Source organism: Haematobia irritans, unplaced genomic scaffold (genome assembly GCF_050003625.1).
Source record: "Haematobia irritans isolate KBUSLIRL unplaced genomic scaffold, ASM5000362v1 scaffold_175, whole genome shotgun sequence".
Taxonomy (NCBI): domain Eukaryota; kingdom Metazoa; phylum Arthropoda; class Insecta; order Diptera; family Muscidae; genus Haematobia; species Haematobia irritans.
In genome coordinates this window covers 1,024,590-1,051,769 of record NW_027445770.1, presented here as the reverse complement: position 1 = coordinate 1,051,769, position 27,180 = coordinate 1,024,590, and the positions used below count along the sequence as shown (strand labels likewise).

General features: G+C 34.1%; 1 protein-coding gene across 1 annotated transcript; it reads left to right on the top strand.

The window, feature by feature from the left end:
* The first annotated feature begins 343 nt into the window (after nt 1-343).
* On the top strand, nt 344-5,548 carry LOC142242478 (uncharacterized). Its single transcript, XM_075314044.1, has 2 exons — nt 344-3,860; nt 4,038-5,548. Exons 1-2 carry the CDS (start codon nt 344-346, stop codon nt 5,546-5,548), a joined length of 5,028 nt encoding a protein of 1,675 aa, XP_075170159.1.
* The last annotated feature ends 21,632 nt before the right edge of the window (nt 5,549-27,180 follow it).

Here is a 27,180-nt window from a genome sequence, read left to right as displayed (position 1 = left end):
ATGAAATCAAAAATCACTTTAGCTTCGCCCATTGATTGAAACAAGTGAACAGCTCGCGAATAAAGTCTTCAACAGAATTTTTAATAAATCTACCTTATGGTGTAATAAAATTCAAACTCAACATTTGTTTTATTCCTCACCATAAGTGTTGGTCCTTCTGGAAGCGGATCTTCCAGTCATTTAATAAAATCTGGAATTCCACAACTATCAAAATCGAAGAACGTATCAATTTTATTTAAAAAAAATCGATCTCGTTCTGATCAAGTTTTGGACGCAAATTTTGATTGCACTATACTTGTCTTAAGGAAGTTCTTGTGCAAATTAAAGTAAAAAATAACACATCATGTCGGAAGAAATGAATTCCTTGACGATGACCAGAGGTCGCTTGAAAGGCTCAATTACTCGTACTTTGGCGTTTGCTCAGGTTCCATCCGCAGAAACAACTTTCGATGATGTGGTTAGCCGCTTGGAGCGTTTGGAAGAGGTTTGGCAAGCGTTTGTAAAATTAACAGATGATTTATACAAATTCAAAGATGTGGAAAATTTTGCGGACCCGGAGGCTGATTTTGCAAGCTACGAAGAGAAATACCTTTCAGCGCGTGGTAAATTGTATGCTTTAAAATCACAATATGCTCCTACTTTGAATGAAAGTACAGCCAACTCGGGAGCAATAGCAAAGTTGGCAGATCAACAGGCTGCATTTTTGGAAAAACTTTCAACGACTAGCCATCCTAAAGAAAATGATTTACCTCGCATAAATATTCCATTTTTTACATTGACATACAAAGATTGGCCAAGTTTTAAAGATCTTTTTGAGAGCGCTATAGGATCAAAAGGAATATCAAATATTCAAAAGTTTCATTACCTGAAGTCGCTACTCAAAGAAGATGCCGCAAGATTAATACAACATATTCCGGTTACCGAAACTGCTTTTCAAACAACTTGGACAAGGCTCAATGATAGGTATGATCGCCCTAAGCAAATTGTTACTTCTTTCATAGAAGCATTTATGGCCCTACCATCAATATCGACGGAAAATGCTGCAACCATGAGAAAAATATCTGACGGGGCAAATGAAATAATTCGTGGTCTTGATGCTATAGGTAAAGATGAAAGAGATTGGTGGTTAATCTATTTATTGTTATCTAAACTTGATCCTGAATCAAAGAGCAAGTGGATTCGTGAGAGTCGAGATAATCCACTTCCTACCATTAACGATTTTTTTGAATTCTTAGACAATCGCTGCGAAGAGGTTGAATTGTGTGCAAAGAAACAGGCCCATCAATCCAAGCACAGTCATTCAGGCAAGTCACAAGGTAACCATACAAAATGTCTGGTGAGTACTAAAGCAAAACCCAGCTGTTTATTGTGCAAGTGTCCCGACCATTCAATCTTTACATGTCCCACATTTCTGCAAAAAGATATTAATGAGCGCCGTCACTTCGTAAAAGAATCTGCACTATGTTATAATTGTCTACGACAGGGTCATGCGGTTTCCAACTGTGCATCAAAAGGTAGATGCAAGCAATGTCATCGAAGACATCATTCACTCCTACATCTTCCGAGTAATGAACATGAACCTACATATTTACCCGGTCAAGTTTCGGAGTCTTCACCCCCTGAATCACCGTCTTCTTCTAATAATACAACTAGTGCCAATATTCAGTGGTCCACTACCGCTAACATTGCATGTCCCATTTCGTTACCTTCACTTCCATCTAGTAGTAAACATTGTACGTCAGACAAAGAATTTATCATGCCCACTGCTTCTATTTATGTCAGAGATCGCTTTGGAAAGTTTATAACATGTCGAGCTTTATTAGATACCGCTTCAAAGCTGTCTTTTATCACTGAGAGTTGTGCTCAACGTCTAGGCCTTCAAAGATATCCCTCAAAAATAATTGTAAATGGTATTTCATCAATTAAAGCCGAGACAACTCGGGGTTTATGTCAAATATTCGTACGTTCACGCATCTCTGAGCAATCGATTAACGCCAAGGTACATGTTCTGCCTAAAATAACTACATCTCTTCCTGGCCACAGCTTTGAAAATAAGATCAAAAATCAACTTATGGATTTGCCTCTTGCTGACCCCACATACAACATTTCGTCACAGATTGATATTTTATTTGGCCTAGAACATATTTGGAACATTTTCACATTCAACAAACGTATTGATTCACAGGGAAATACTATTGCAATTTCAACAATTTTTGGATGGGTTGTAACTTGTGCTGAGACAGAGCAAATTTACAACCAAACTACTACACTTGTTACCACCGTGGATATTGATCGTTGCCTTCGAAGCTTTTGGGAACTAGAAGAAACTGAACACCATACTAAAGCCGATCCAGATGACATTTTTGTAGAGACGCACTTTCAAACCACTCACTCGCGTGCAAGTGATGGTAAGTACGTAGTTCAGTCGCCTTTTAAAAATGAAAACCCAATATTTGGAAATACACTAAATGGTGCGCTATCTCGATTCTATGCTGTCGAAAGAAGGCTTCAACGAAATCCAGCAATTCGAGATAAGTATATTGGTTTTATGCGAGATTATGAAAAATTGGGACATATGCGTAAACTCAAACCTCATGAGATTAATGTTACTGATGGTAGAGTTTTTTATCTACCCCATCATCCAGTCTTGGGAGAAAAAATTAGAGTCGTGTTTGATGGCTCATTTCAAGATTCCAACGGTATATCGCTTAATAATAACTTGCACATTGGGCCAAGTATACAACGGGACTTATTTGCTGTTTGTTTGAGATTTCGTTTCCACAGGTATGTTTTCTCAGCCGACATAGTAAAAATGTTCAGACAAATATGGATATCTGAACATCACAAAAATTATCAACGTATTGTATGGAGAGAGTCGCCGTTACACGAGGTACAACATTACATTTTATGCACGGTTACATATGGCACATCTTGTGCGCCATATCTTTCAGTACGAGTGTTGGAGCAGTTAGCCTATGATTATAAATCCAAGTTCCCCATTGCATCGAAGGTGGTAATGGAGGACTTTTATGTAGATGATGTTATTACCGGGGCACAAACGGAAGAAGAAATCGTTTTCATACGTGACAATTTGGTAAATCTACTAGCCCAAGCAGGCCTGGAACTAAGGAAATGGGTTTCAAATTGCGTGAGTATATCAGATAGTACACAAGATCAATTGTTTTTTGCAGCTCCCGAAAAGGATGTAAAAAAGGTGCTCGGTATTTTTTGGAGACCATCGTCAGATCAACTGGGGTATCATATAGAACTCAACAAAAATCCAGTCGCAACAAAAAGGCAGGTACTATCTGATGTATCACGTATATTTGATCCCATGGGTTTATTATCTCCTGTGGTAATACAATTTAAAATTCTACTAAGGAAACTATGGTCACACAAGCTATCGTGGGATGAACCACTTCCTGAAAATCTTACACGTCAATGGACTACATTTCGACAAGATTTAATTTCTATTCAAGATTTTACACTTCCACGATACATTTTGAATGATGTTACAAAATTGGAGCTGCATGGTTTCTCGGATGCTTCCATACACGCATACTCTGCCGCAGTTTATTGTCGATTCGTAGACGACACTGGTCATACTCATGTCAAACTCATTGCTGCTAAAACAAGGGTAGCTCCCATCAAACAAAAATCGTTGCCGTGTGTTGAATTATGCGGAGCTCTTATTTTATCTCGTCTACTCAAAAGAATAAAAGAAGCCTTGCCACACAAATCAATTGATATACGAGCTTGGTGTGATTCAACAATTGTTTTGTGTTGGCTATCTCAACCACCCATTAAGTTAAAGACATTCGAAGCCAACAGAACATCAGAAATATTGGAAATATTGCCTCGTAAGTTTTGGAATCATGTTGCCTCTAAAGAAAATCCGGCCGACTGTGTCTCAAGAGGGATGCCTGTATCAACACTTCGTTCCTTTGATCTTTGGTGGAAGGGCCCACAATGGCTGAGGGACCCATTCCAAATCAGTAATATGAATAACTGTTCTAATTCATTTGATGTAATTACAGATCCTGACGCCCTTTCTGCCTTTAAACTTTCTTCAAAAGTTCTGGTCTCAACAGTGAATGACTATAATCCACTACATGAATTGGTACACCGCATTTCGAAATGGAATAAACTCATACGTGTCGTAGCCTACATCTTCAAGTTCATCAATGCCACTAGATATCCACACCAAATAAAATCGCCGAATATTTCGTTCAACAACTTTAAACACGCCGAACTGATTCTGACAAAGTATGCCCAAGATGCCTTTAGCGAAGAGCGCACTCTATTACAAAGTAAACGCCTAGTAAGTACAACATCTTCATTAGCAAAACTACACCCCTTCATAGACGGCAGCGGCTTGTTACGGGTAGGTGGGCGCCTACGTAACTCAGAACTAGACAATGCTTCAAAATATCCAATAATCTTGCCAAAATGTAGCCGAATAACCAAATTGATTTTACAAAACCTTCATGAGAAAAATCTGCATCCCGGAGTATCGGCCTTTATTGTTATTGCCCGTCAAACCTATTGGATTATTGGTGCAAGAAATCTGATTCGAAATCTGACTCATAATTGCCTCAAATGTTTTCGACAACGACATATTAATACACAACAGTTAATGGCAGATTTACCATCCATCCGGGTACGTCAAGCGTTTCCCTTTGAAAATACTGGTTGCGACTATGCAGGCCCAATAATTTTAAAACAATACTCAGGACGAAATACAAAGAAATCTAAAGGGTATATCTGTTTATTTGTATGCCTAGTCACCTCCGCCATACATTTGGAACTCGCCACTGATTTAAGCACCGATTGTTTTATTGCCGCTTTAAAAAGATTTATATCGCGAAGAGGAAAATGTAAAAAAATCTTTAGTGACAATGGAAGAAATTTTCTTGGGGCATCTCGAGAATTAAACGAGATGCACAAAGTAATTTTGTCGCAAACTCATAACGAAATTGTGTCCGCATCTTTAGCCGAAGACGGTATACAATGGACGTTTATTCCACCATTTGCACCCCATTGGGGTGGAATGTGGGAGTCGGCGGTTCGATCGGTTAAGTTGCATCTTAAACGAGTTATTGGAAATACAGAATTAACATTCGAGCAGATGCACACTCTATTGGCTCAGGTGGAAGCCGTAGTTAATTCAAGACCCCTAGGCACTGTTCCAGATACAGATTGCGAATACCTTTCGCCGGCTCATTTTCTTATTGGCAGGCCTTATACAACTGTTCCCGAAGGAGATCTGGTCAACCTCACACCAAACAGACTTGGATATTGGCAGCATGTACAAAATATGTTTCAAGGTTTCTGGCGACCAAAATGGAATAGACCTCAACCAAATCTAGCAGTTGGAGATGTTGTTGTAGTCAAAGAAAAGAATTTACCTCCCTCCAAATTTCTACTGGCAAAAGTGATCGAAACATATCCCGGTATAGATGGCAATGTAAGAGCTGTAAAACTTAAAACGCAATGCGGAGAAATGACACGTCCTATTTCTACCTTGGTAAAACTTCCCATAATCTGAAACTACGTTTCAGGGGGGCCGGGATGGTGGTGAACGTACTTTTAATCCACACTGTGCTCGCTTCAAATTTATTATTATTTACTTCATTCATGCTTAGCTGTCTATTTGTTATATTATATATTTCTCGTTGTGTATAACACATTGCTCTCATTCATAAATATAACACTGTGTTCTCATTCATAATTATACTCATTGCTCTTGTCACTTTAATAATCTCACGTAGAATGATTCTCAATGAGTATTGTTATTGTTGTTTTTTATATTACTTTACTAATATGAATATGTTGTTGTTGCTTTCAAAAACTGTTAATATCAATGAATGTAAACCTATGAATGAAAAAGAGTAAGCTTAGGCAATACTTTATACGTATGTAGAAAATATGAATGACTTTGAAATATCATTGATAAAATAATGAATGAAGTACCGCTTTAAATTTGGTACACTAGAATTGAACAATGAAATCAAAAATCACTTTAGCTTCGCCCATTGATTGAAACAAGTGAACAGCTCGCGAATAAAGTCTTCAACAGAATTTTTAATAAATCTACCTTATGGTGTAATAAAATTCAAACTCAACATTTGTTTTATTCCTCACCACCCATATCTCCTTAAATGTGCGTCCTAGAGCGAAAAGGACTTTAATTCGTGACCACCCCCAAAAAATTGAAAAATCCACCCAAAACCTAAAAAAATTGAAATTTTTATATGAAAAACTTCTTTTGCCCATATCTCCTTAAATATGCGTCCTAGAGCGAAAAGGACTTTAATTCGTGACCACCCCCCAAAAATTGAAAAATCCACCCAAAACCTAAAAAAAATGAAATTTTTATATGAAAAACTTCTTTTGCCCATATCTCCTTAAATATGCGTCCTAGAGTGAAAAGGACTTTAATTCGTGACCATCCCCAAAAAATTGAAAACTCCACCCAAAACCTCAAAAAATTAAAATTTGTATATGAAAAACTTCTTTTGCCCATATCTCCTAAACTAAGCGTCCTAGAGCGAAAAGGACTTTAATTCGTGACCACCCCCAAAAAATTGAAAACTCCACCCAAAACCTCAAAAAATTAAAATTTTTATATGAAAAACTTCTTTTGCCCATATCTCCTTAAATACGCGTCCTAGAGCGAAAAGGACTTTAATTCGTGACCATCCCCAAAAAATTGAAAAATCCACCCAAAACCTAAAAAAATTGAAATTTTTATATGAAAAACTTCTTTTGCCCATATCTCCTAAACTAAGCGTCATAGAGCGAAAAGGACTTTCATTCGTGACCACCCCCCAAAATTTGAAAAATACACCCAAAACCTAAAAAAAATGAAATTTTTATATGAATAACTTCTTTTTCCCATATCTCCTTAAATATGCGTCCTAGAGCGAAAAGGACTTTAATTCGTGACCACCCCCAAAAAATTGAAAAATCCACCCAAAACCTAAAAAAATTGAAATTTTTATATGAAAAACTTCTTTTGCCCATATCTCCTTAAATATGCGTCCTAGAGCGAAAAGGCCTTTAATTCGTGACCACCCCCAAAAAATTGAAAAATCCACCCAAAACCTAAAAAAATTGAAATTTTTATATGAAAAACTTCTTTTGCCCATATCTCCTTAAATATGCGTCCTAGAGCGAAAAGGACTTTAATTCGTGACCACCCCCAAAAAATTGAAAAATCCACCCAAAACCTAAAAAAATTGAAATTTTTATATGAAAAACTTCTTTTGCCCATATCTCCTTAAATATGCGTCCTAGAGCGAAAAGGACTTTAATTCGTGACCACCCCCCAAAAATTGAAAAATCCACCCAAAACCTAAAAAAATTGAAATTTTTATATGAAAAACTTCTTTTGCCCATATCTCCTTAAATATGCGTCCTAGAGCGAAAAGGCCTTTAATTCGTGACCACCCCCAAAAAATTGAAAAATCCACCCAAAACCTAAAAAAATTTAAATTTTTATATGAAAAACTTCTTTTGCCCATATCTCCTAAACTAAGCGTCCTAGAGCGAAAAGGACTTTAATTCGTGACCACCCCCAAAAAATTGAAAAATCCACCCAAAACCTAAAAAAATTTAAATTTTTATATGAAAAACTTCTTTTGCCCATATCTCCTTAAATATGCGTCCTAGAGCGAAAAGGCCTTTAATTCGTGACCACCCCCCAAAAATTGAAATTCCACCCAAAACCTCAAAAAATTGAAATTTTTATATGAAAAACTTCTTTTGCCCATATCTCCTTAAATATGCGTCCTAGAGCGAAAAGGACTTTAATTCGTGACCAACCTCAAAAAATTGAAAAATCCACCCAAAACCTAAAAAAATTGAAATTTTTATATGAAAAACTTCTTTTGCCCATATCTCCTTAAATATGCGTCCTAGAGCGAAAAGGACTTTAATTCGTGACCACCCCCAAAAAATTGAAAACTCCACCCAAAACCTAAAAAAATTAAAATTTTTATATGAAAAACTTCTTTTGCCCATATCTCCTAAACTAAGCGTGCTAGAGCGAAAAGGCCTTTAGTTCGTGACCACCCCCAAAAAATTGAAAACTCCACCCAAAACCTAAAAAAATTAAAATTTTTATATGAAAAACTTCTTTTGCCCATATCTCCTTAAATATGCGTCCTAGAGCGAAAAGGACTTTAATTCGTGACCACCCCCAAAAAATTGAAAAATCCACCCAAAACCTAAAAAAATTGTAATTTTTATATGAAAAACTTCTTTTGCCCATATCTCCTTAAATATGCGTCCTAGAGCGAAAAGGACTTTAATTCGTGGCCACCCCCAAAAAATTGAAAAATCCACCCAAAACCTAAAAAAATTGAAATTTTTATATGAAAAACTTCTTTTGCCCATATCTCCTTAAATATGCGTCCTAGAGCGAAAAGGACTTTAATTCGTGACCACCCACCAAAAATTGAAAAATCCACCCAAAACCTAAAAAAAATGAAATTTTTATATGAAAAACTTCTTTTGCCCATATCTCCTTAAATATGCGTCCTAGAGCGAAAAGGACTTTAATTCGTGACCATCCCCAAAAAAGTGAAAACTCCACCCAAAACCTCAAAAAATTAAAATTTTTATAAGAAAAACTTCTTTTGCCCATATCTCCTAAACTAAGCGTCCTAGAGCGAAAAGGACTTTAATTCGTGACCACCCCCAAAAAATTGAAAACTCCACCCAAAACCTAAAAAAATTAAAATTTTTATATGAAAAACTTCTTTTGCCCATATCTCCTTAAATATGCGTCCTAGAGCGAAAAGGACTTTAATTCGTGACCATCCCCAAAAAATTGAAAAATCCACCCAAAACCTAAAAAAATTTAAAACTTCTTTTGCCCATATCTCCTAAACTAAGCGTCCTAGAGCGAAAAGGACTTTCATTCGTGACCACCCCCCAAAAATTGAAAAATACACCCAAAACCTAAAAAAATTGAAATTTTTATATGAATAACTTCTTTTTCCCATATCTCCTTAAATATGCGTCCTAGAGCGAAAAGGACTTTAATTCGTGACCACCCCCAAAAAATTGAAAAATCCACCCAAAACCTAAAAAAATTGAAATTTTTATATGAAAAACTTCTTTTGCCCATATCTCCTTAAATATGCGTCCTAGAGCGAAAAGGCCTTTAATTCGTGACCACCCCCAAAAAATTGAAAAATCCACCCAAAACCTAAAAAAATTGAAATTTTTATATGAAAAACTTCTTTTGCCCATATCTCCTTAAATATGCGTCCTAGAGCGAAAAGGACTTTAATTCGTGACCACCCCCAAAAAATTGAAAAATCCACCCAAAACCTAAAAAAATTGAAATTTGTATATGAAAAACTTCTTTTGCCCATATCTCCTTAAATATGCGTCCTAGAGCGAAAAGGCCTTTAATTCGTGACCACCCCCAAAAAATTGAAAAATCCACCCAAAACCTAAAAAAATTGAAATTTTTATATGAAAAACTTCTTTTGCCCATATCTCCTAAACTAAGCGTCCTAGAGCGAAAAGGACTTAAATTCGTAACCACCCCCAAAAAATTGAAAAATCCACCCAAAACCTAAAAAAATTGAAATTTTTATATGAAAAACTTATTTTGCCCATATCTCCTTAAATATGCGTCCTAGAGCGAAAAGGCCTTTAATTCGTGACCACCCCCAAAAAATTGAAAACTCCACCCAAAACCTCAAAAAATTTAAATTTTTATATGAAAAACTTCTTTTGCCCATATCTACTTAAATATGCGTCCTAGAGCGAAAAGGACTTTAATTCGTGACCATCCCCAAAAAATTGAAAAATCCACCCAAAACCTAAAAAAATTGAAATTTTTATATGAAAAACTTCTTTTGCCCATATCTCCTTAAATATGCGTCCTAGAGCGAAAAGGACTTTAATTCGTGACCACCCCCAAAAAATTGAAAAATCCACCCAAAACCTAAAAAAATTGAAATTTTTATATGAAAAACTTCTTTTGCCCATATCTCCTAAACTAAGCGTCCTAGAGCGAAAAGGACTTTAATTCGTGACCACCCCCAAAAAATTGAAAAATCCACCCAAAACCTAAAAAAATTGAAATTTTTATATGAAAAACTTCTTTTGCCCATATCTCCTTAAATATGCGTCCTAGAGCGAAAAGGACTTTAATTCGTGACCACCCCCAAAAAATTGAAAAATCCACCCAAAACCTAAAAAAATTGAAATTTTTATATGAAAAACTTCTTTTGCCCATATCTCCTAAACTAAGCGTCCTAGAGCGAAAAGGACTTTAATTCGTGACCACCCCCAAAAAATTGAAAAATCCACCCAAAACCTAAAAAAATTGAAATTTTTATATGAAAAACTTCTTTTGCCCATATCTCCTTAAATATGCGTCCTAGAGCGAAAAGGCCTTTAATTCGTGACCACCCCCAAAAAATTGAAAAATCCACCCAAAACCTAAAAAAATTGAAATTTTTATATGAAAAACTTCTTTTGCCCATATCTCCTTAAATATGCGTCCTAGAGCGAAAAGGACTTTAATTCGTGACCACCCCCAAAAAATTGAAAAATCCACCCAAAACCTAAAAAAATTTAAATTTTTATATGAAAAACTTCTTTTGCCCATATCTCCTTAAATATGCGTCCTAGAGCGAAAAGGACTTTAATTCGTGACCACCCCCCAAAAATTGAAAAATCCACCCAAAACCTAAAAAAATTGAAATTTTTATATGAAAAACTTCTTTTGCCCATATCTCCTTAAATATGCGTCCTAGAGCGAAAAGGCCTTTAATTCGTGACCACCCCCAAAAAATTGAAAAATCCACCCAAAACCTAAAAAAATTTAAATTTTTATATGAAAAACTTCTTTTGCCCATATCTCCTAAACTAAGCGTCCTAGAGCGAAAAGGACTTTAATTCGTGACCACCCCCAAAAAATTGAAAAATCCACCCAAAACCTAAAAAAATTTAAATTTTTATATGAAAAACTTCTTTTGCCCATATCTCCTTAAATATGCGTCCTAGAGCGAAAAGGCCTTTAATTCGTGACCACCCCCCAAAAATTGAAATTCCACCCAAAACCTCAAAAAATTTAAATTTTTATATGAAAAACTTCTTTTGCCCATATCTCCTTAAATATGCGTCCTAGAGCGAAAAGGACTTTAATTCGTGACCAACCTCAAAAAATTGAAAAATCCACCCAAAACCTAAAAAAATTGAAATTTTTATATGAAAAACTTCTTTTGCCCATATCTCCTTAAATATACGTCCTAGAGCGAAAACGACTTTAATTCGTGACCACCCCCCCAAAAGTTGGAAAATCCACCCAAAACCTAAAAAAATTGAAATTTTTATATGAAAAACTTCTTTTGCCCATATCTCCTTAAATATGCGTCCTAGAGCGAAAAGGACTTTAATTCGTGACCACCCCCAAAAAATTGAAAAATCCACCCAAAACCTAAAAAAATTGAAATTTTTATATGAAAAACTTCGTTTGCCCATATCTCCTTAAATATGCGTCCTAGAGCGAAAAGGACTTTAATTCGTGACCACCCCCAAAAAATTGAAAAATCCACCCAAAACCTAAAAAAATTGTAATTTTTATATGAAAAACTTCTTTTGCCCATATCTCCTTAAATATGCGTCCTAGAGCGAAAAGGACTTTAATTCGTGGCCACCCCCAAAAAATTGAAAAATCCACCCAAAACCTAAAAAAATTGAAATTTTTATATGAAAAACTTCTTTTGCCCATATCTCCTTAAATATGCGTCCTAGAGCGAAAAGGACTTTAATTCGTGACCACCCCCCAAAAATTGAAAAATCCACCCAAAACCTAAAAAAAATGAAATTTTTATATGAAAAACTTCTTTTGACCATATCTCCTTAAATATGCGTCCTAGAGCGAAAAGGACTTTAATTCGTGACCATCCCCAAAAAAGTGAAAACTCCACCCAAAACCTAAAAAAATTAAAATTTTTATAAGAAAAACTTCTTTTGCCCATATCTCCTAAACTAAGCGTCCTAGAGCGAAAAGGACTTTAATTCGTGACCACCCCCAAAAAATTGAAAACTCCACCCAAAACCTAAAAAAATTAAAATTTTTATATGAAAAACTTCTTTTGCCCATATCTCCGTAAATATGCGTCCTAGAGCGAAAAGGACTTTAATTCGTGACCATCCCCAAAAAATTGAAAAATCCACCCAAAACCTAAAAAAATTTAAAACTTCTTTTGCCCATATCTCCTAAACTAAGCGTCCTAGAGCGAAAAGGACTTTCATTCGTGACCACCCCCCAAAAATTGAAAAATACACCCAAAACCTAAAAAAATTGAAATTTTTATATGAATAACTTCTTTTTCCCATATCTCCTTAAATATGCGTCCTAGAGCGAAAAGGACTTTAATTCGTGACCACCCCCAAAAAATTGAAAAATCCACCCAAAACCTAAAAAAATTGAAATTTTTATATGAAAAACTTCTTTTGCCCATATCTCCTTAAATATGCGTCCTAGAGCGAAAAGGCCTTTAATTCGTGACCACCCCCAAAAAATTGAAAAATCCACCCAAAACCTAAAAAAATTGAAATTTTTATATGAAAAACTTCTTTTGCCCATATCTCCTTAAATATGCGTCCTAGAGCGAAAAGGACTTTAATTCGTGACCACCCCCAAAAAATTGAAAAATCCACCCAAAACCTAAAAAAATTGAAATTTTTATATGAAAAACTTCTTTTGCCCATATCTCCTTAAATATGCGTCCTAGAGCGAAAAGGACTTTAATTCGTGACCACCCCCCAAAAATTGAAAAATCCACCAAAAACCTAAAAAAATTGAAATTTTTATATGAAAAACTTCTTTTGCCCATATCTCCTTAATTATGCGTCCTAAAGCGAAAAGGACTTTAATTCGTGACCACCCCCAAAAAATTGAAAAATCCACCCAAAACCTAAAAAAATTGAAATTTGTATATGAAAAACTTCTTTTGCCCATATCTCCTTAAATATGCGTCCTAGAGCGAAAAGGCCTTTAATTCGTGACCACCCCCAAAAAATTGAAAAATCCACCCAAAACCTAAAAAAATTGAAATTTTTATATGAAAAACTTCTTTTGCCCATATCTCCTAAACTAAGCGTCCTAGAGCGAAAAGGACTTAAATTCGTAACCACCCCCAAAAAATTGAAAAATCCACCCAAAACCTAAAAAAATTGAAATTTTTATATGAAAAACTTATTTTGCCCATATCTCCTTAAATATGCGTCCTAGAGCGAAAAGGCCTTTAATTCGTGACCACCCCCAAAAAATTGAAAACTCCACCCAAAACCTCAAAAAATTTAAATTTTTATATGAAAAACTTCTTTTGCCCATATCTACTTAAATATGCGTCCTAGAGCGAAAAGGACTTTAATTCGTGACCATCCCCAAAAAATTGAAAAATCCACCCAAAACCTAAAAAAATTGAAATTTTTATATGAAAAACTTCTTTTGCCCATATCTCCTTAAATATGCGTCCTAGAGCGAAAAGGACTTTAATTCGTGACCACCCCCAAAAAATTGAAAAATCCACCCAAAACCTAAAAAAATTGAAATTTTTATATGAAAAACTTCTTTTGCCCATATCTCCTAAACTAAGCGTCCTAGAGCGAAAAGGACTTTAATTCGTGACCACCCCCAAAAAATTGAAAAATCCACCCAAAACCTAAAAAAATTGAAATTTTTATATGAAAAACTTCTTTTGCCCATATCTCCTTAAATATGCGTCCTAGAGCGAAAAGGACTTTAATTCGTGACCACCCCCAAAAAATTGAAAAATCCACCCAAAACCTAAAAAAATTGAAATTTTTATATGAAAAACTTCTTTTGCCCATATCTCCTAAACTAAGCGTCCTAGAGCGAAAAGGACTTTAATTCGTGACCACCCCCAAAAAATTGAAAAATCCACCCAAAACCTAAAAAAATTGAAATTTTTATATGAAAAACTTCTTTTGCCCATATCTCCTTAAATATGCGTCCTAGAGCGAAAAGGACTTTAATTCGTGACCACCCCCAAAAAATTGAAAACTCCACCCAAAACCTAAAAAAATTAAAATTTTTATATGAAAAACTTCTTTTGCCCATATCTCCTAAACTAAGCGTGCTAGAGCGAAAAGGCCTTTAGTTCGTGACCACCCCCAAAAAATTGAAAACTCCACCCAAAACCTCAAAAAATTAAAATGTTTATATGAAAAACTTCTTTTGCCCATATCTCCTTAAATATGCGTCCTAGAGCGAAAAGGACTTTAATTCGTGACCACCCCCAAAAAATTGAAAAATCCACCCAAAACCTAAAAAAATTAAAATTTTTATATGAAAAACTTCTTTTGCCCATATCTCCTTAAATATGCGTCCTAGAGCGAAAAGGACTTTAATTCGTGACCACCCCCCAAAAATTGAAAAATCCACCCAAAACCTAAAAAAATTGAAATTTTTATATGAAAAACTTCTTTTGCCCATATCTCCTTAAATATGCGTCCTAAAGCGAAAAGGACTTTAATTCGTGACCACCCCCCAAAAATTGAAAAATCCACCCAAAACCTAAAAAAATTGAAAATTTTATATGAAAAACTTCTTTTGCCCATATCTCCTTAAATATGCGTCCTAAAGCGAAAAGGACTTTAATTCGTGACCACCCCCAAAAAATTGAAAAATCCACCCAAAACCTAAAAAAATTGAAATTTGTATATGAAAAACTTCTTTTGCCCATATCTGCTTAAATATGCGTCCTAGAGCGAAAAGGCCTTTAATTCGTGACCACCCCCAAAAAATTGAAAAATCCACCCAAAACCTAAAAAAATTGAAATTTTTATATGAAAAACTTCTTTTGCCCATATCTCCTAAACTAAGCGTCCTAGAGCGAAAAGGACTTTAATTCGTGACCACCCCCAAAAAATTGAAAAATCCACCCAAAACCTAAAAAAATTGAAATTTTTATATGAAAAACTTCTTTTGCCCATATCTCCTTAAATATGCGTCCTAGAGCGAAAAGGCCTTTAATTCGTGACCACCCCCAAAAAATTGAAAACTCCACCCAAAACCTCAACAAATTTAAATTTTTATATGAAAAACTTCTTTTGCCCATATCTACTTAAATATGCGTCCTAGAGCGAAAAGGACTTTAATTCGTGACCATCCCCAAAAAATTGAAAAATCCACCCAAAACCTAAAAAAATTGAAATTTTTATATGAAAAACTTCTTTTGCCCATATCTCCTTAAATATGCGTCCTAGAGCGAAAAGGACTTTAATTCGTGACCACCCCCAAAAAATTGAAAAATCCACCCAAAACCTAAAAAAATTGAAATTTTTATATGAAAAACTTCTTTAGCCCATATATCCTAAACCTAGAGCGAAAAGGACTTTAATTCGTGACCACCCCCAAAAAATTGAAAAATCCACCCAAAACCTAAAAAAATTGAAATTTTTATATGAAAAACTTCTTTTGCCCATATCTCCTTAAATATGCGTCCTAGAGCGAAAAGGCCTTTAATTCGTGACCACCCCCAAAAAATTGAAAACTCCACCCAAAACCTCATAAAATTGAAATTTTTATATGAAAAACTTCTTTTGCCCATATCTCCTTAAATATGCGTCCTAGAGCGAAAAGGACTTTAATTCGTGACCACCCACAAAAAATTGAAAACTCCACCCAAAACCTAAAAAAATTGAAATTTTTATATGAAAAACTTCTTTTGCCCATATCTCCTTAAATATGCGTCCTAGAGCGAAAAGGACTTTAATTCGTGACCACCCCCAAAAAATTGAAAACTCCACCCAAAACCTCAAAAAATTAAAATTTTTATATGAAAAACTTCTTTTGCCCATATCTCCTAAACTAAGCGTGCTAGAGCGAAAAGGCCTTTAGTTCGTGACCACCCCCAAAAAATTGAAAACTCCACCCAAAACCTCAAAAAATTAAAATTTTTATATGAAAAACTTCTTTTGCCCATATCTTCTTAAATATGCGTCCAAGAGCGAAAATGACTTTAATTCGTGACCACCCCCAAAAAATTGAAAAATCCACCCAAAACCTAAAAAAATTTAAATTTTTATATGAAAAACTTCTTTTGCCCATATCTCCTTAAATATGCGTCCTAGAGCGAAAAGGACTTTAATTCGTGACCACCCCCAAAAAATTGAAAAATCCACCCAAAACCTAAAAAAATTAAAATTTTTATATGAAAAACTTCTTTTGCCCATATCTCCTTAAATATGCGTCCTAGAGCGAAAAGGACTTTAATTCGTGACCACCCCCCAAAAATTGAAAAATCCACCCAAAACCTAAAAAAATTGAAATTTTTATATGAAAAACTTCTTTTGCCCATATCTCCTTAAATATGCGTCCTAAAGCGAAAAGGACTTTAATTCGTGACCACCCCCAAAAAATTGAAAAATCCACCCAAAACCTAAAAAAATTGAAATTTTTATATGAAAAACTTCTTTTGCCCATATCTCCTTAAATATGCGTCCTAGAGCGAAAAGGCCTTTAATTCGTGACCACCCCCAAAAAATTGAAAAATCCACCCAAAACCTAAAAAAATTGAAATTTTTATATGAAAAACTTCTTTTGCCCATATCTCCTAAACTAAGCGTCCTAGAGCGAAAAGGAATTTAATTCGTGACCACCCCCAAAAAATTGAAAAATCCACCCAAAACCTAAAAAAATTGAAATTTTGATATGAAAAACTTCTTTTGCCCATATCTCCTTAAATATACGTCCTAGAGCGAAAAGGACTTTAATTCGTGACCATCCCCAAAAAATTGCAAAATCCACCCAAAACCTAAAAAAATTGAAATTTTTATATGAAAAACTTCTTTTGCCCATATCTCCTTAAATATGCGTCCTAGAGCGAAAAGGACTTTAATTCGTGACCACCCCCAAAAAATTGAAAAATCCACCCAAAACCTAAAAAAATTTAAATTTTTATATGAAAAACTTCTTTTGCCCATATCTCCTTAAATATGCGTCCTAGAGCGAAAAGGACTTTAATTCGTGACCATCCCCAAAAAATTGAAAAATCCACCCAAAACCTAAAAAAATTGAAATTTTTATATGAAAAACTTCTTTTGCCCATATCTCCTAAACTAAGCGTCCTAGAGCGAAAAGGACTTTAATTCGTGACCACCCCCCAAAAATTGAAAAATCCACCCAAAACCTAAAAAAATTGAAATTTTTATATGAATAACTTCTTTTGCCCATATCTCCTTAAATATGCGTCCTAGAGCGAAAAGGACTTTAATTCGTGACCACCCACAAAAAATTGAAAAATCCACCCAAAACCTAAAAAAATTGAAATTTTTATATGAAAAACTTCTTTTGCCCACATCTCCTTAAATATGCGTCCTAGAGCGAAAACGTCTTTAATTCGTGACCACCCCCAAAAAATTGAAAAATCCATCCAAAACCTAAAAAAATTGAAATTTTTATATGAAAAACTTCTTTTGCCCATATCTCCTTAAATATGCGTCCTAGAGCGAAAAGGCCTTTAATTCGTGACCACCCCCAAAAAATTGAAAAATCCACCCAAAACCTAAAAAAAATGAAATTTTTATATGAAAAACTTCTTTTGCCCATATCTCCTTAAATATGCGTCCTAGAGCGAAAAGGACTTTAATTCGTGACCATCCCCAAAAAATTGAAAAATCCACCCAAAACCTAAAAAAATTGAAATTTTTATATGAAAAACTTCTTTTGCCCATATATCCTTAAATATGCGTCCTAGAGCGAAAAGGACTTTAATTCGTGACCACCCCCAAAAAATTGAAAAATCCACCCAAAACCTAAAAAAATTTAAATTTTTATATGAAAAACTTCTTTTGCCCATATCTCCTTAAATATGCGTCCTAGAGCGAAAAGGACTTTAATTCGTGACCACCCCTAAAAAATTGAAAAATCCACCCAAAACCTAAAAAAATTGAAATTTTTATATGAAAAACTTCTTTTGCCCATATCTCCTTAAATATGCGTTCTAGAGCGAAAAGGACTTTAATTCGTGACCACCCCCAAAAAATTGAAAAATCCACCCAAAACCTAAAAAAATTTAAATTTTTATATGAAAAACTTCTTTTGCCCATATCTCCTTAAATATGCGTCCTAGAGCGAAAAGGACTTTAATTCGTGACCACCCCCAAAAAAATGAAAAATCCACCCAAAACCTAAAAAAACTGAAATTTTTATATGAAAAACTTCTTTTGCCCATATCTCCTTAAATATGCGTCCTAGAGCGAAAAGGACTTTAATTCGTGACCACCCCCCAAAAATTGAAAAATCCACCCAAAACCTAAAAAAATTGAAATTTTTATATGAAAAACTTCTTTTGCCCATATCTCCTTAAATATGCGTCCTAGAGCGAAAACGAATTTCATTCGTGACCACCCCCAAAAAATTGAAAAATCCACCCAAAACCAAAAAAAATTGAAATTTTTATATGAAAAACTTCTTTTGCCCATATCTCCTTAAATATGCGTCCTAGAGCGAAAAGGCCTTTAATTCGTGACCACCCCCAAAAAATTGAAAAATCCACCCAAAACCTAAAAAAATTGAAATTTTTATATGAAAAACTTCTTTTGCCCATATCTCCTTAAATATGCGTCCTAGAGCGAAAAGGACTTTAATTCGTGACCACCCCCAAAAAATTGAAAAATCCACCCAAAACCTAAAAAAATTGAAATTTTTATATGAAAAACTTCTTTTGCCCATATCTCCTTAAATATGCGTCCTAGAGCGAAAAGGACTTTAATTCGTGACCACCCCCAAAAAATTGAAAAATCCACCCAAAACCTAAAAAAATTGAAAATTTTATATGAAAAACTTCTTTTGCCCATATCTCCTTAAATATGCGTCCTAGAGCGAAAAGGACTTTAATTCGTGACCATCCCCAAAAAATTGAAAAATCCACCCAAAACCTAAAAAAATTGAAATTTTTATATGAAAAACTTCTTTTGCCCATATCTCCTTAAATATGCGTCCTAGAGCGAAAACGACTTTAATTCGTGACCACCCCCAAAAAATTGAAAAATCCACCCAAAACCTAAAAAAATTGAAATTTTAATATGAAAAACTTCTTTTGCCCATATCTCCTTAAATATGCGTCCTAGAGCGAAAAGGACTTTAATTCGTGACCATCCCCAAAAAATTGAAAAATTCACCCAAAACCTAAAAAAAATTGAAATTTTTATATGAAAAACTTCTTTTGCCCATATCTCCTTAAATATGCGTCCTAGAGCGAAAAGGACTTTAATTCGTGACAACCCCCCAAAAATTCAAAAATCCACCCAAAACCTAAAAAAATTGAAATTTTTATATGAATAACTTCTTTTGCCCATATCTCCTTAAATATGCGTCCTAGAGCGAAAAGGACTTTAATTCGTGACCACCCACAAAAAATTGAAAAATCCACCCAAAACCTAAAAAAATTGAAATTTTTATATGAAAAACTTCTTTTGCCCATATCTCCTTAAATATGCGTCCTAGAGCGAAAAGGACTTTAATTCGTGACCACCCCCAAAAAATTTAAAAATCCACCCAAAACCTAAAAAAATTTAAATTTTTATATGAAAAACTTCTTTTGCCCATATCTCCTTAAATATGCGTCCTAGAGCGAAAAGGACTTTAATTCGTGACCACCCCCAAAAAATTTAAAAATCCACCCAAAACCTAAAAAAATGAAATTTTTATATGAAAAACTTCTTTTGCCCATATCTCCTTAAATATGCGTCCTAGAGCGAAAAGGCCTTTAATTCGTGACCACCCCCAAAAAATTGAAAAATCCACCCAAAACCTAAAAAAATTGAAATTTTTATATGAAAAACTTCTTTTGCCCATATCTCCTTAAATATGCGTCCTAGAGCGAAAAGGACTTTAATTCGTGACCACCCCCAAAAAATTGAAAAATCCACCCAAAACCTAAAAAAATTGAAATTTTTATATGAAAAACTTCTTTTGCCCATATCTCCTTAAATATGCGTCCTAGAGCGAAAAGGACTTTAATTCGTGACCACCCCCAAAAAATTGAAAAATCCACCCAAAACCTAAAAAAATTGAAATTTTTATATGAAAAACTTCTTTTGCCCATATCTCCTTAAATATGCGTTCTAGAGCGAAAAGGACTTTAATTCGTGACCACCCCCAAAAAATTGAAAAATCCACCCAAAACCTAAAAAAATTGAAATTTTTATATGAAAAACTTCTTTTGCCCATATCTCCTTAAATATGCGTCCTAGAGCGAAAAGGACTTTAATTCGTGACCACCCCCAAAAAATTGAAAAATCCACCCAAAACCTAAAAAAATGAAATTTTTATATGAAAAACTTCTTTTGCCCATATCTCCTTAAATATGCGTCCTAGAGCGAAAAGGCCTTTAATTCGTGACCAACCCCAAAAAATTGAAAATTCCACCCAAAACCTAAAAAAATTGAAATTTTTATATGAAAAACTTCTTTTGCCCATATCTCCTTGAATATGTGTCCTAGAGCGAAAAGGACTTTAATTCGTGACCACCCCCAAAAAATTGAAAAATCCACCCAAAACCTAAAAAAAATGAAATTTTTATATGAAAAACTTCTTTTGCCCATATCTCCTTAAATTTGCGTCCTAGAGCGAAAAGGACTTTAATTCGTGACCACCCCCAAAAAATTGAAAAATCCACCCAAAACCTAAAAAAATTGAAATTTTTATATGAAAAACTTCTTTTGCCCATATCTCCTTAAATATGCGTCCTAGAGCGAAAAGGACTTTAATTCGTGACCACCCCCAAAAAAATGAAAAATCCACCCAAAACCTAAAAAAACTGAAATTTTTATATGAAAAACTTCTTTTGCCCATATCTCCTTAAATATGCGTCCTAGAGCAAAAAGGACTTTAATTCGTGACCACCCCCCAAAAATTGAAAAATCCACCCAAAACCTAAAAAAATTGAAATTTTTATATGAAAAACTTCTTTTGCCCATATCTCCTTAAATATGCGTCCTAGAGCGAAAACGAATTTCATTCGTGACCACCCCCAAAAAATTGAAAAATCCACCCAAAACCTAAAAAAATTGAAATTTTTATATGAAAAACTTCTTTTGCCCATATCTCCTTAAATATGCGTCCTAGAGCGAAAAGGACTTTAATTCGTGACCACCCCCAAAAAATTGAAAAATCCACCCAAAACCTAAAAAAATTGAAATTTTTATATGAAAAACTTCTTTTGCCCATATCTCCTTAAATATGCGTCCTAGAGCGAAAAGGACTTTAATTCGTGACCACCCCCAAAAAATTGAAAAATCCACCCAAAACCTAAAAAAATTTAAATTTTTATATGAAAAACTTCTTTTGCCCATATCTCCTTAAATATGCGCCCTAGAGCGAAAAGGACTTTAATTCGTGACCATCCCCAAAAAATTGAAAAATCCACCCAAAACCTAAAAAAATTGAAAATTTTATATGAAAAACTTCTTTTGCCCATATCTCCTTAAATATGCGTCCTAGAGCGAAAAGGACTTTAATTCGTGACCACCCCCCAAAAATTGAAAAATCCACCCAAAACCTAAAAAAATTTAAATTTTTATATGAAAAACTTCTTTTGCCCATATCTCCTTAAATATGCGTCCTAGAGCGAAAACGAATTTCATTCGTGACCACCCCCAAAAAATTGAAAAATCCACCCAAAACCTAAAAAAATTGAAATTTTTATATGAAAAACTTCTTTTGCCCATATCTCCTTAAATATGCGTCCTAGAGCGAAAAGGACTTTAATTCGTGACCACCCCCAAAAAAAATGAAAAATCCACCCAAAACCTAAAAAAATTGAAATTTTTATATGAAAAACTTCTTTTGCCCATATCTCCTTAAATATGCGTCCTAGAGCGAAAAGGACTTTAATTCGTGACAACCCCCCAAAAATTCAAAAATCCACCCAAAACCTAAAAAAATTGAAATTTTTATATGAATAACTTCTTTTGCCCATATCTCCTTAAATATGCGTCCTAGAGCGAAAAGGACTTTAATTCGTGACCACCCACAAAAAATTGAAAAATCCACCCAAAACCTAAAAAAATTGAAATTTTTATATGAAAAACTTCTTTTGCCCATATCTCCTTAAATATGCGTCCTAGAGCGAAAACGACTTTAATTCGTGACCACCCCCAAAAAATTGAAAAATCCACCCAAAACCTAAAAAAATTGAAATTTTTATATGAAAAACTTCTTTTGCCCATATCTCCTTAAATATGCGTCCTAGAGTGAAAAGGCCTTTAATTCGTGACCACCCCCAAAAAATTGAAAACTCCACCCAAAACCTAAAAAAATTTAAATTTTTATATGAAAAACTTCTTTTGCCCATATCTCCTTAAATATGCGTCCTAGAGCGAAAAGGACTTTAATTCGTGACCACCCCCAAAAAATTGAAAAATCCACCCAAAACCTAAAAAAATTGAAATTTTTATATGAAAAACTTCTTTTGCCCATATCTCCTTAAATATGCGTCCTAGAGCGAAAAGGCCTTTAATTCGTGACCACCCCCAAAAAATTGAAAAATCCACCCAAAACCTAAAAAAATTGAAATTTTTATATGAAAAACTTCTTTTGCCCATATCTCCTTAAATATGCGTCCTAGAGCGAAAAGGACTTTAATTCGTGACCACCCCCAAAAAATTGAAAAATCCACCCAAAACCTAAAAAATTGAAATTTTTATATGAAAAACTTCTTTTGCCCATATCTCCTTAAATATGCGTCCTAGAGCGAAAAGGACTTTAATTCGTGACCACCCCCAAAAAATTGAAAAATCCACCCAAAACCTAAAAAAATTGAAATTTTTATATGAAAAACTTCTTTTGCCCATATCTCCTTAAATATGCGTTCTAGAGCGAAAAGGACTTTAATTCGTGACCACCCCCAAAAAATTGAAAAATCCACCCAAAACCTAAAAAAATGAAATTTTTATATGAAAAACTTCTTTTGCCCATATCTCCTTAAATATGCGTCCTAGAGCGAAAAGGCCTTTAATTCGTGACCAACCCCAAAAAATTGAAAATTCCACCCAAAACCTAAAAAAATTGAAATTTTTATATGAAAAACTTCTTTTGCCCATATCTCCTTGAATATGCGTCCTAGAGCGAAAAGGACTTTAATTCGTGACCACCCCCAAAAAATTGAAAAATCCACCCAAAACCTAAAAACATTGAAATTTTTATATGAAAAACTTCTTTTGCCCATATCTCCTTAAATATGCGTCCTAGAGCGAAAAGGACTTTAATTCGTGACCACCCCCAAAAAAATGAAAAATCCACCCAAAACCTAAAAAACTGAAATTTTTATATGAAAAACTTCTTTTGCCCATATCTCCTTAAATATGCGTCCTAGAGCGAAAAGGACTTTAATTCGTGACCACCCCCCAAAAATTGAAAAATCCACCCAAAACCTAAAAAAATTGAAATTTTTATATGAAAAACTTCTTTTGCCCATATCTCCTTAAATATGCGTCCTAGAGCGAAAACGAATTTCATTCGTGACCACCCCCAAAAAATTGAAAAATCCACCCAAAACCTAAAAAAATTGAAATTTTTATATGAAAAACTTCTTTTGCCCATATCTCCTTAAATATGCGTCCTAGAGCGAAAAGGCCTTTAATTCGTGACCACCCCCAAAAAATTGAAAAATCCACCCAAAACCTAAAAAAATTTAAATTTTTATATGAAAATCTTCTTTTGCCCATATCTCCTTAAATATGCGTCCTAGAGCGAAAAGGACTTTAATTCGTGACCACCCCCAAAAAATTGAAAAATCCACCCAAAACCTAAAAAAATTGAAATTTTTATATGAAAAACTTCTTTTGCCCATATCTCCTTAAATATGCGTCCTAGAGCGAAAAGGACTTTAATTCGTGACCACACCCAAAAAATTGAAAAATCCACCCAAAACCTAAAAAAATTGAAATTTTTATATGAAAAACTTCTTTTGCCCATATCTCCTTAAATATGCGTCCTAGAGCGAAAAGGACTTTAATTCGTGACCACCCCCAAAAAATTGAAAAATCCACCCAAAACCTAAAAAAATTGAAATTTTTATATGAAAAACTTCTTTTGCCCATATCTCCTTAAATATGCGCCCTAGAGCGAAAAGGACTTTAATTCGTGACCATCCCCAAAAAATTGAAAAAACCACCCAAAACCTAAAAAAATTGAAAATTTTATATGAAAAACTTCTTTTGCCCATATCTCCTTAAATATGCGTCCTAGAGCGAAAAGGACTTTAATTCGTGACCACCCCCCAAAAATTGAAAAATCCACCCAAAACCTAAAAAAATTTAAATTTTTATATGAAAAACTTCTTTTGCCCATATCTCCTTAAATATGCGTCCTAGAGCGAAAACGAATTTCATTCGTGACCACCCCCAAAAAATTGAAAAATCCACCCAAAACCTAAAAAAATTGAAATTTTTATATGAAAAACTTCTTTTGCCCATATCTCCTTAAATATGCGTCCTAGAGCGAAAAGGACTTTAATTCGTGACCACCCCCAAAAAAAATGAAAAATCCACCCAAAACCTAAAAAAATTGAAATTTTTATATGAAAAACTTCTTTTGCCCATATCTCCTTAAATATGCCTCCTAGAGCGAAAAGGACTTTAATTCGTGACCATCCCCAAAAAATTGAAAAATCCACCCAAAACCTAAAAAAGTTGAAATTTTTATATGAAAAACTTCTTTTGCCCATATCTCCTAAACTAAGCGTCCTAGAGCGAAAAGGACTTTAATTCGTGACAACCCCCAAAAAATTCAAAAATCCACCCAAAACCTAAAAAAATTGAAATTTTTATATGAATAACTTCTTTTGCCCATATCTCCTTAAATATGCGTCCTAGAGCGAAAAGGACTTTAATTTGTGACCACCCACAAAAAATTGAAAAATCCACCCAAAACCTAAAAAAATTGAAATTTTTATATGAAAAACTTCTTTTGCCCATATCTCCTTAAATATGCGTCCTAGAGCGAAAACGACTTTAATTCGTGACCACCCCCAAAAAATTGAAAAATCCACCCAAAACCTAAAAAAATTGAAATTTTTATATGAAAAACTTCTTTTGCCCATATCTCCTTAAATATGCGTCCTAGAGCGAAAAGGACTTTAATTCGTGACCATCCCCAAAAAATTGAAAAATTCACCCAAAACCTAAAAAAATTGAAATTTTTATATGAAAAACTTCTTTTGCCCATATCTCCTTAAATATGCGTCCTAGAGCGAAAAGGACTTTAATTCGTGACAACCCCCCAAAAATTCAAAAATCCACCCAAAACCTAAAAAAATTGAAATTTTTATATGAATAACTTCTTTTGCCCATATCTCCTTAAATATGCGTCCTAGAGCGAAAAGGACTTTAATTCGTGACCACCCACAAAAAATTGAAAAATCCACCCAAAACCTAAAAAAATTGAAATTTTTATATGAAAAACTTCTTTTGCCCATATCTCCTTAAATATGCGTCCTAGAGCGAAAAGGCCTTTAATTCGTGACCACCCCCAAAAAATTGAAAACTCCACCCAAAACCTAAAAAAATTGAAATTTTTATATGAAAAACTTCTTTTGCCCATATCTCCTTAAATATGCGTCCTAGAGCGAAAACGAATTTCATTCGTGACCACCCCCAAAAAATTGAAAAATCCACCCAAAACCTAAAAAAATTGAAATTTTTATATGAAAAACTTCTTTTGCCCATATCTCCTTAAATATGCGTCCTAGAGCGAAAAGGACTTTAATTCGTGACCACCCACAAAAAATTGAAAAATCCACCCAAAACCTAAAAAAATTGAAATTTTTATATGAAAAACTTCTTTTGCCAACATCTCCTTAAATATGCGTCCTAGAGCGAAAACGACTTTAATTCGTGACCACCCCCAAAAAATTGAAAAATCCACCCAAAACCTAAAAAAATTGAAATTTTTATATGAAAAACTTCTTTTGCCCATATCTCCTTAAATATGCGTCCTAGAGCGAAAAGGCCTTTAATTCGTGACCACCCCCAAAAAATTTAAAAATCCACCCAAAACCTAAAAAAATTGAAATTTTTATATGAAAAACTTCTTTTGCCCATATATCCTTAAATATGCGTCCTAGAGCGAAAAGGACTTTAATTCGTGACCACCCCCAAAAAATTGAAAAATCCACCCAAAACCTAAAAAAATTGAAATTTTTATATGAAAAACTTCTTTTGCCCATATCTCCTTAAATATGCGTCCTAGAGCGAAAAGGACTTTAATTCGTGACCACCCCCAAAAAATTGAAAAATCCACCCAAAACCTAAAAAAATTGAAATTTTTATATGAAAAACTTCTTTTGCCCATATCTCCTTAAATATGCGTCCTAGAGCGAAAAGGACTTTAATTCGTGACCACCCCCAAAAAATTGAAAAATCCACCCAAAACCTAAAAAAATTTAAATTTTTATATGAAAAACTTCTTTTGCCCATATCTCCTTAAATATGCGTCCTAGAGCGAAAAGGACTTTAATTCGTGACCACCCCCAAAAAATTGAAAAATCCACCCAAAACCTAAAAAAATTTAAATTTTTATATGAAAAACTTCTTTTGCCCATATCTCCTTAAATATGCGTCCTAGAGCGAAAAGGACTTTAATTCGTGACCACCCCCAAAAAATTGAAAAATCCACCCAAAACCTAAAAAAATGAAATTTTTATATGAAAAACTTCTTTTGCCCATATCTCCTTAAATATGCGTCCTAGAGCGAAAAGGCCTTTAATTCGTGACCACCCCCAAAAAATTGAAAAATCCACCCAAAACCTAAAAAAATTGAAATTTTTATATGAAAAACTTCTTTTGCCCATATCTCCTTAAATATGCGTCCTAGAGCGAAAAGGACTTTAATTCGTGACCACCCCCAAAAAATTGAAAAATCCACCCAAAACCTAAAAAAATTGAAATTTTTATATGAAAAACTTCTTTTGCCCATATCTCCTTAAATATGCGTCCTAGACCGAAAAGGACTTTAATTCGTGACCACCCCCCAAAAATTGAAAAATCCACCCAAAACCTAAAAAAATTGCAATTTTTATATGAAAAACTTCTTTTGCCCATATCTCCTTAAATATGCGTTCTAGAGCGAAAAGGACTTTAATTCGTGACCACCCCCAAAAAATTGAAAAA

Excerpts from the sequence above, each read along its gene's own strand:
- LOC142242478 (XM_075314044.1), top strand. The coding sequence starts at position 344 with ATGTCGGAAGAAATGAATTCCTTGACGATGACCAGAGGTCGCTTGAAA. Across the intron at positions 3,861-4,037 it reads AATATTGGAAATATTGCCTC|ATCCTGACGCCCTTTCTGCC; the intron begins GTAAGTTTTGGA and ends ATGTAATTACAG.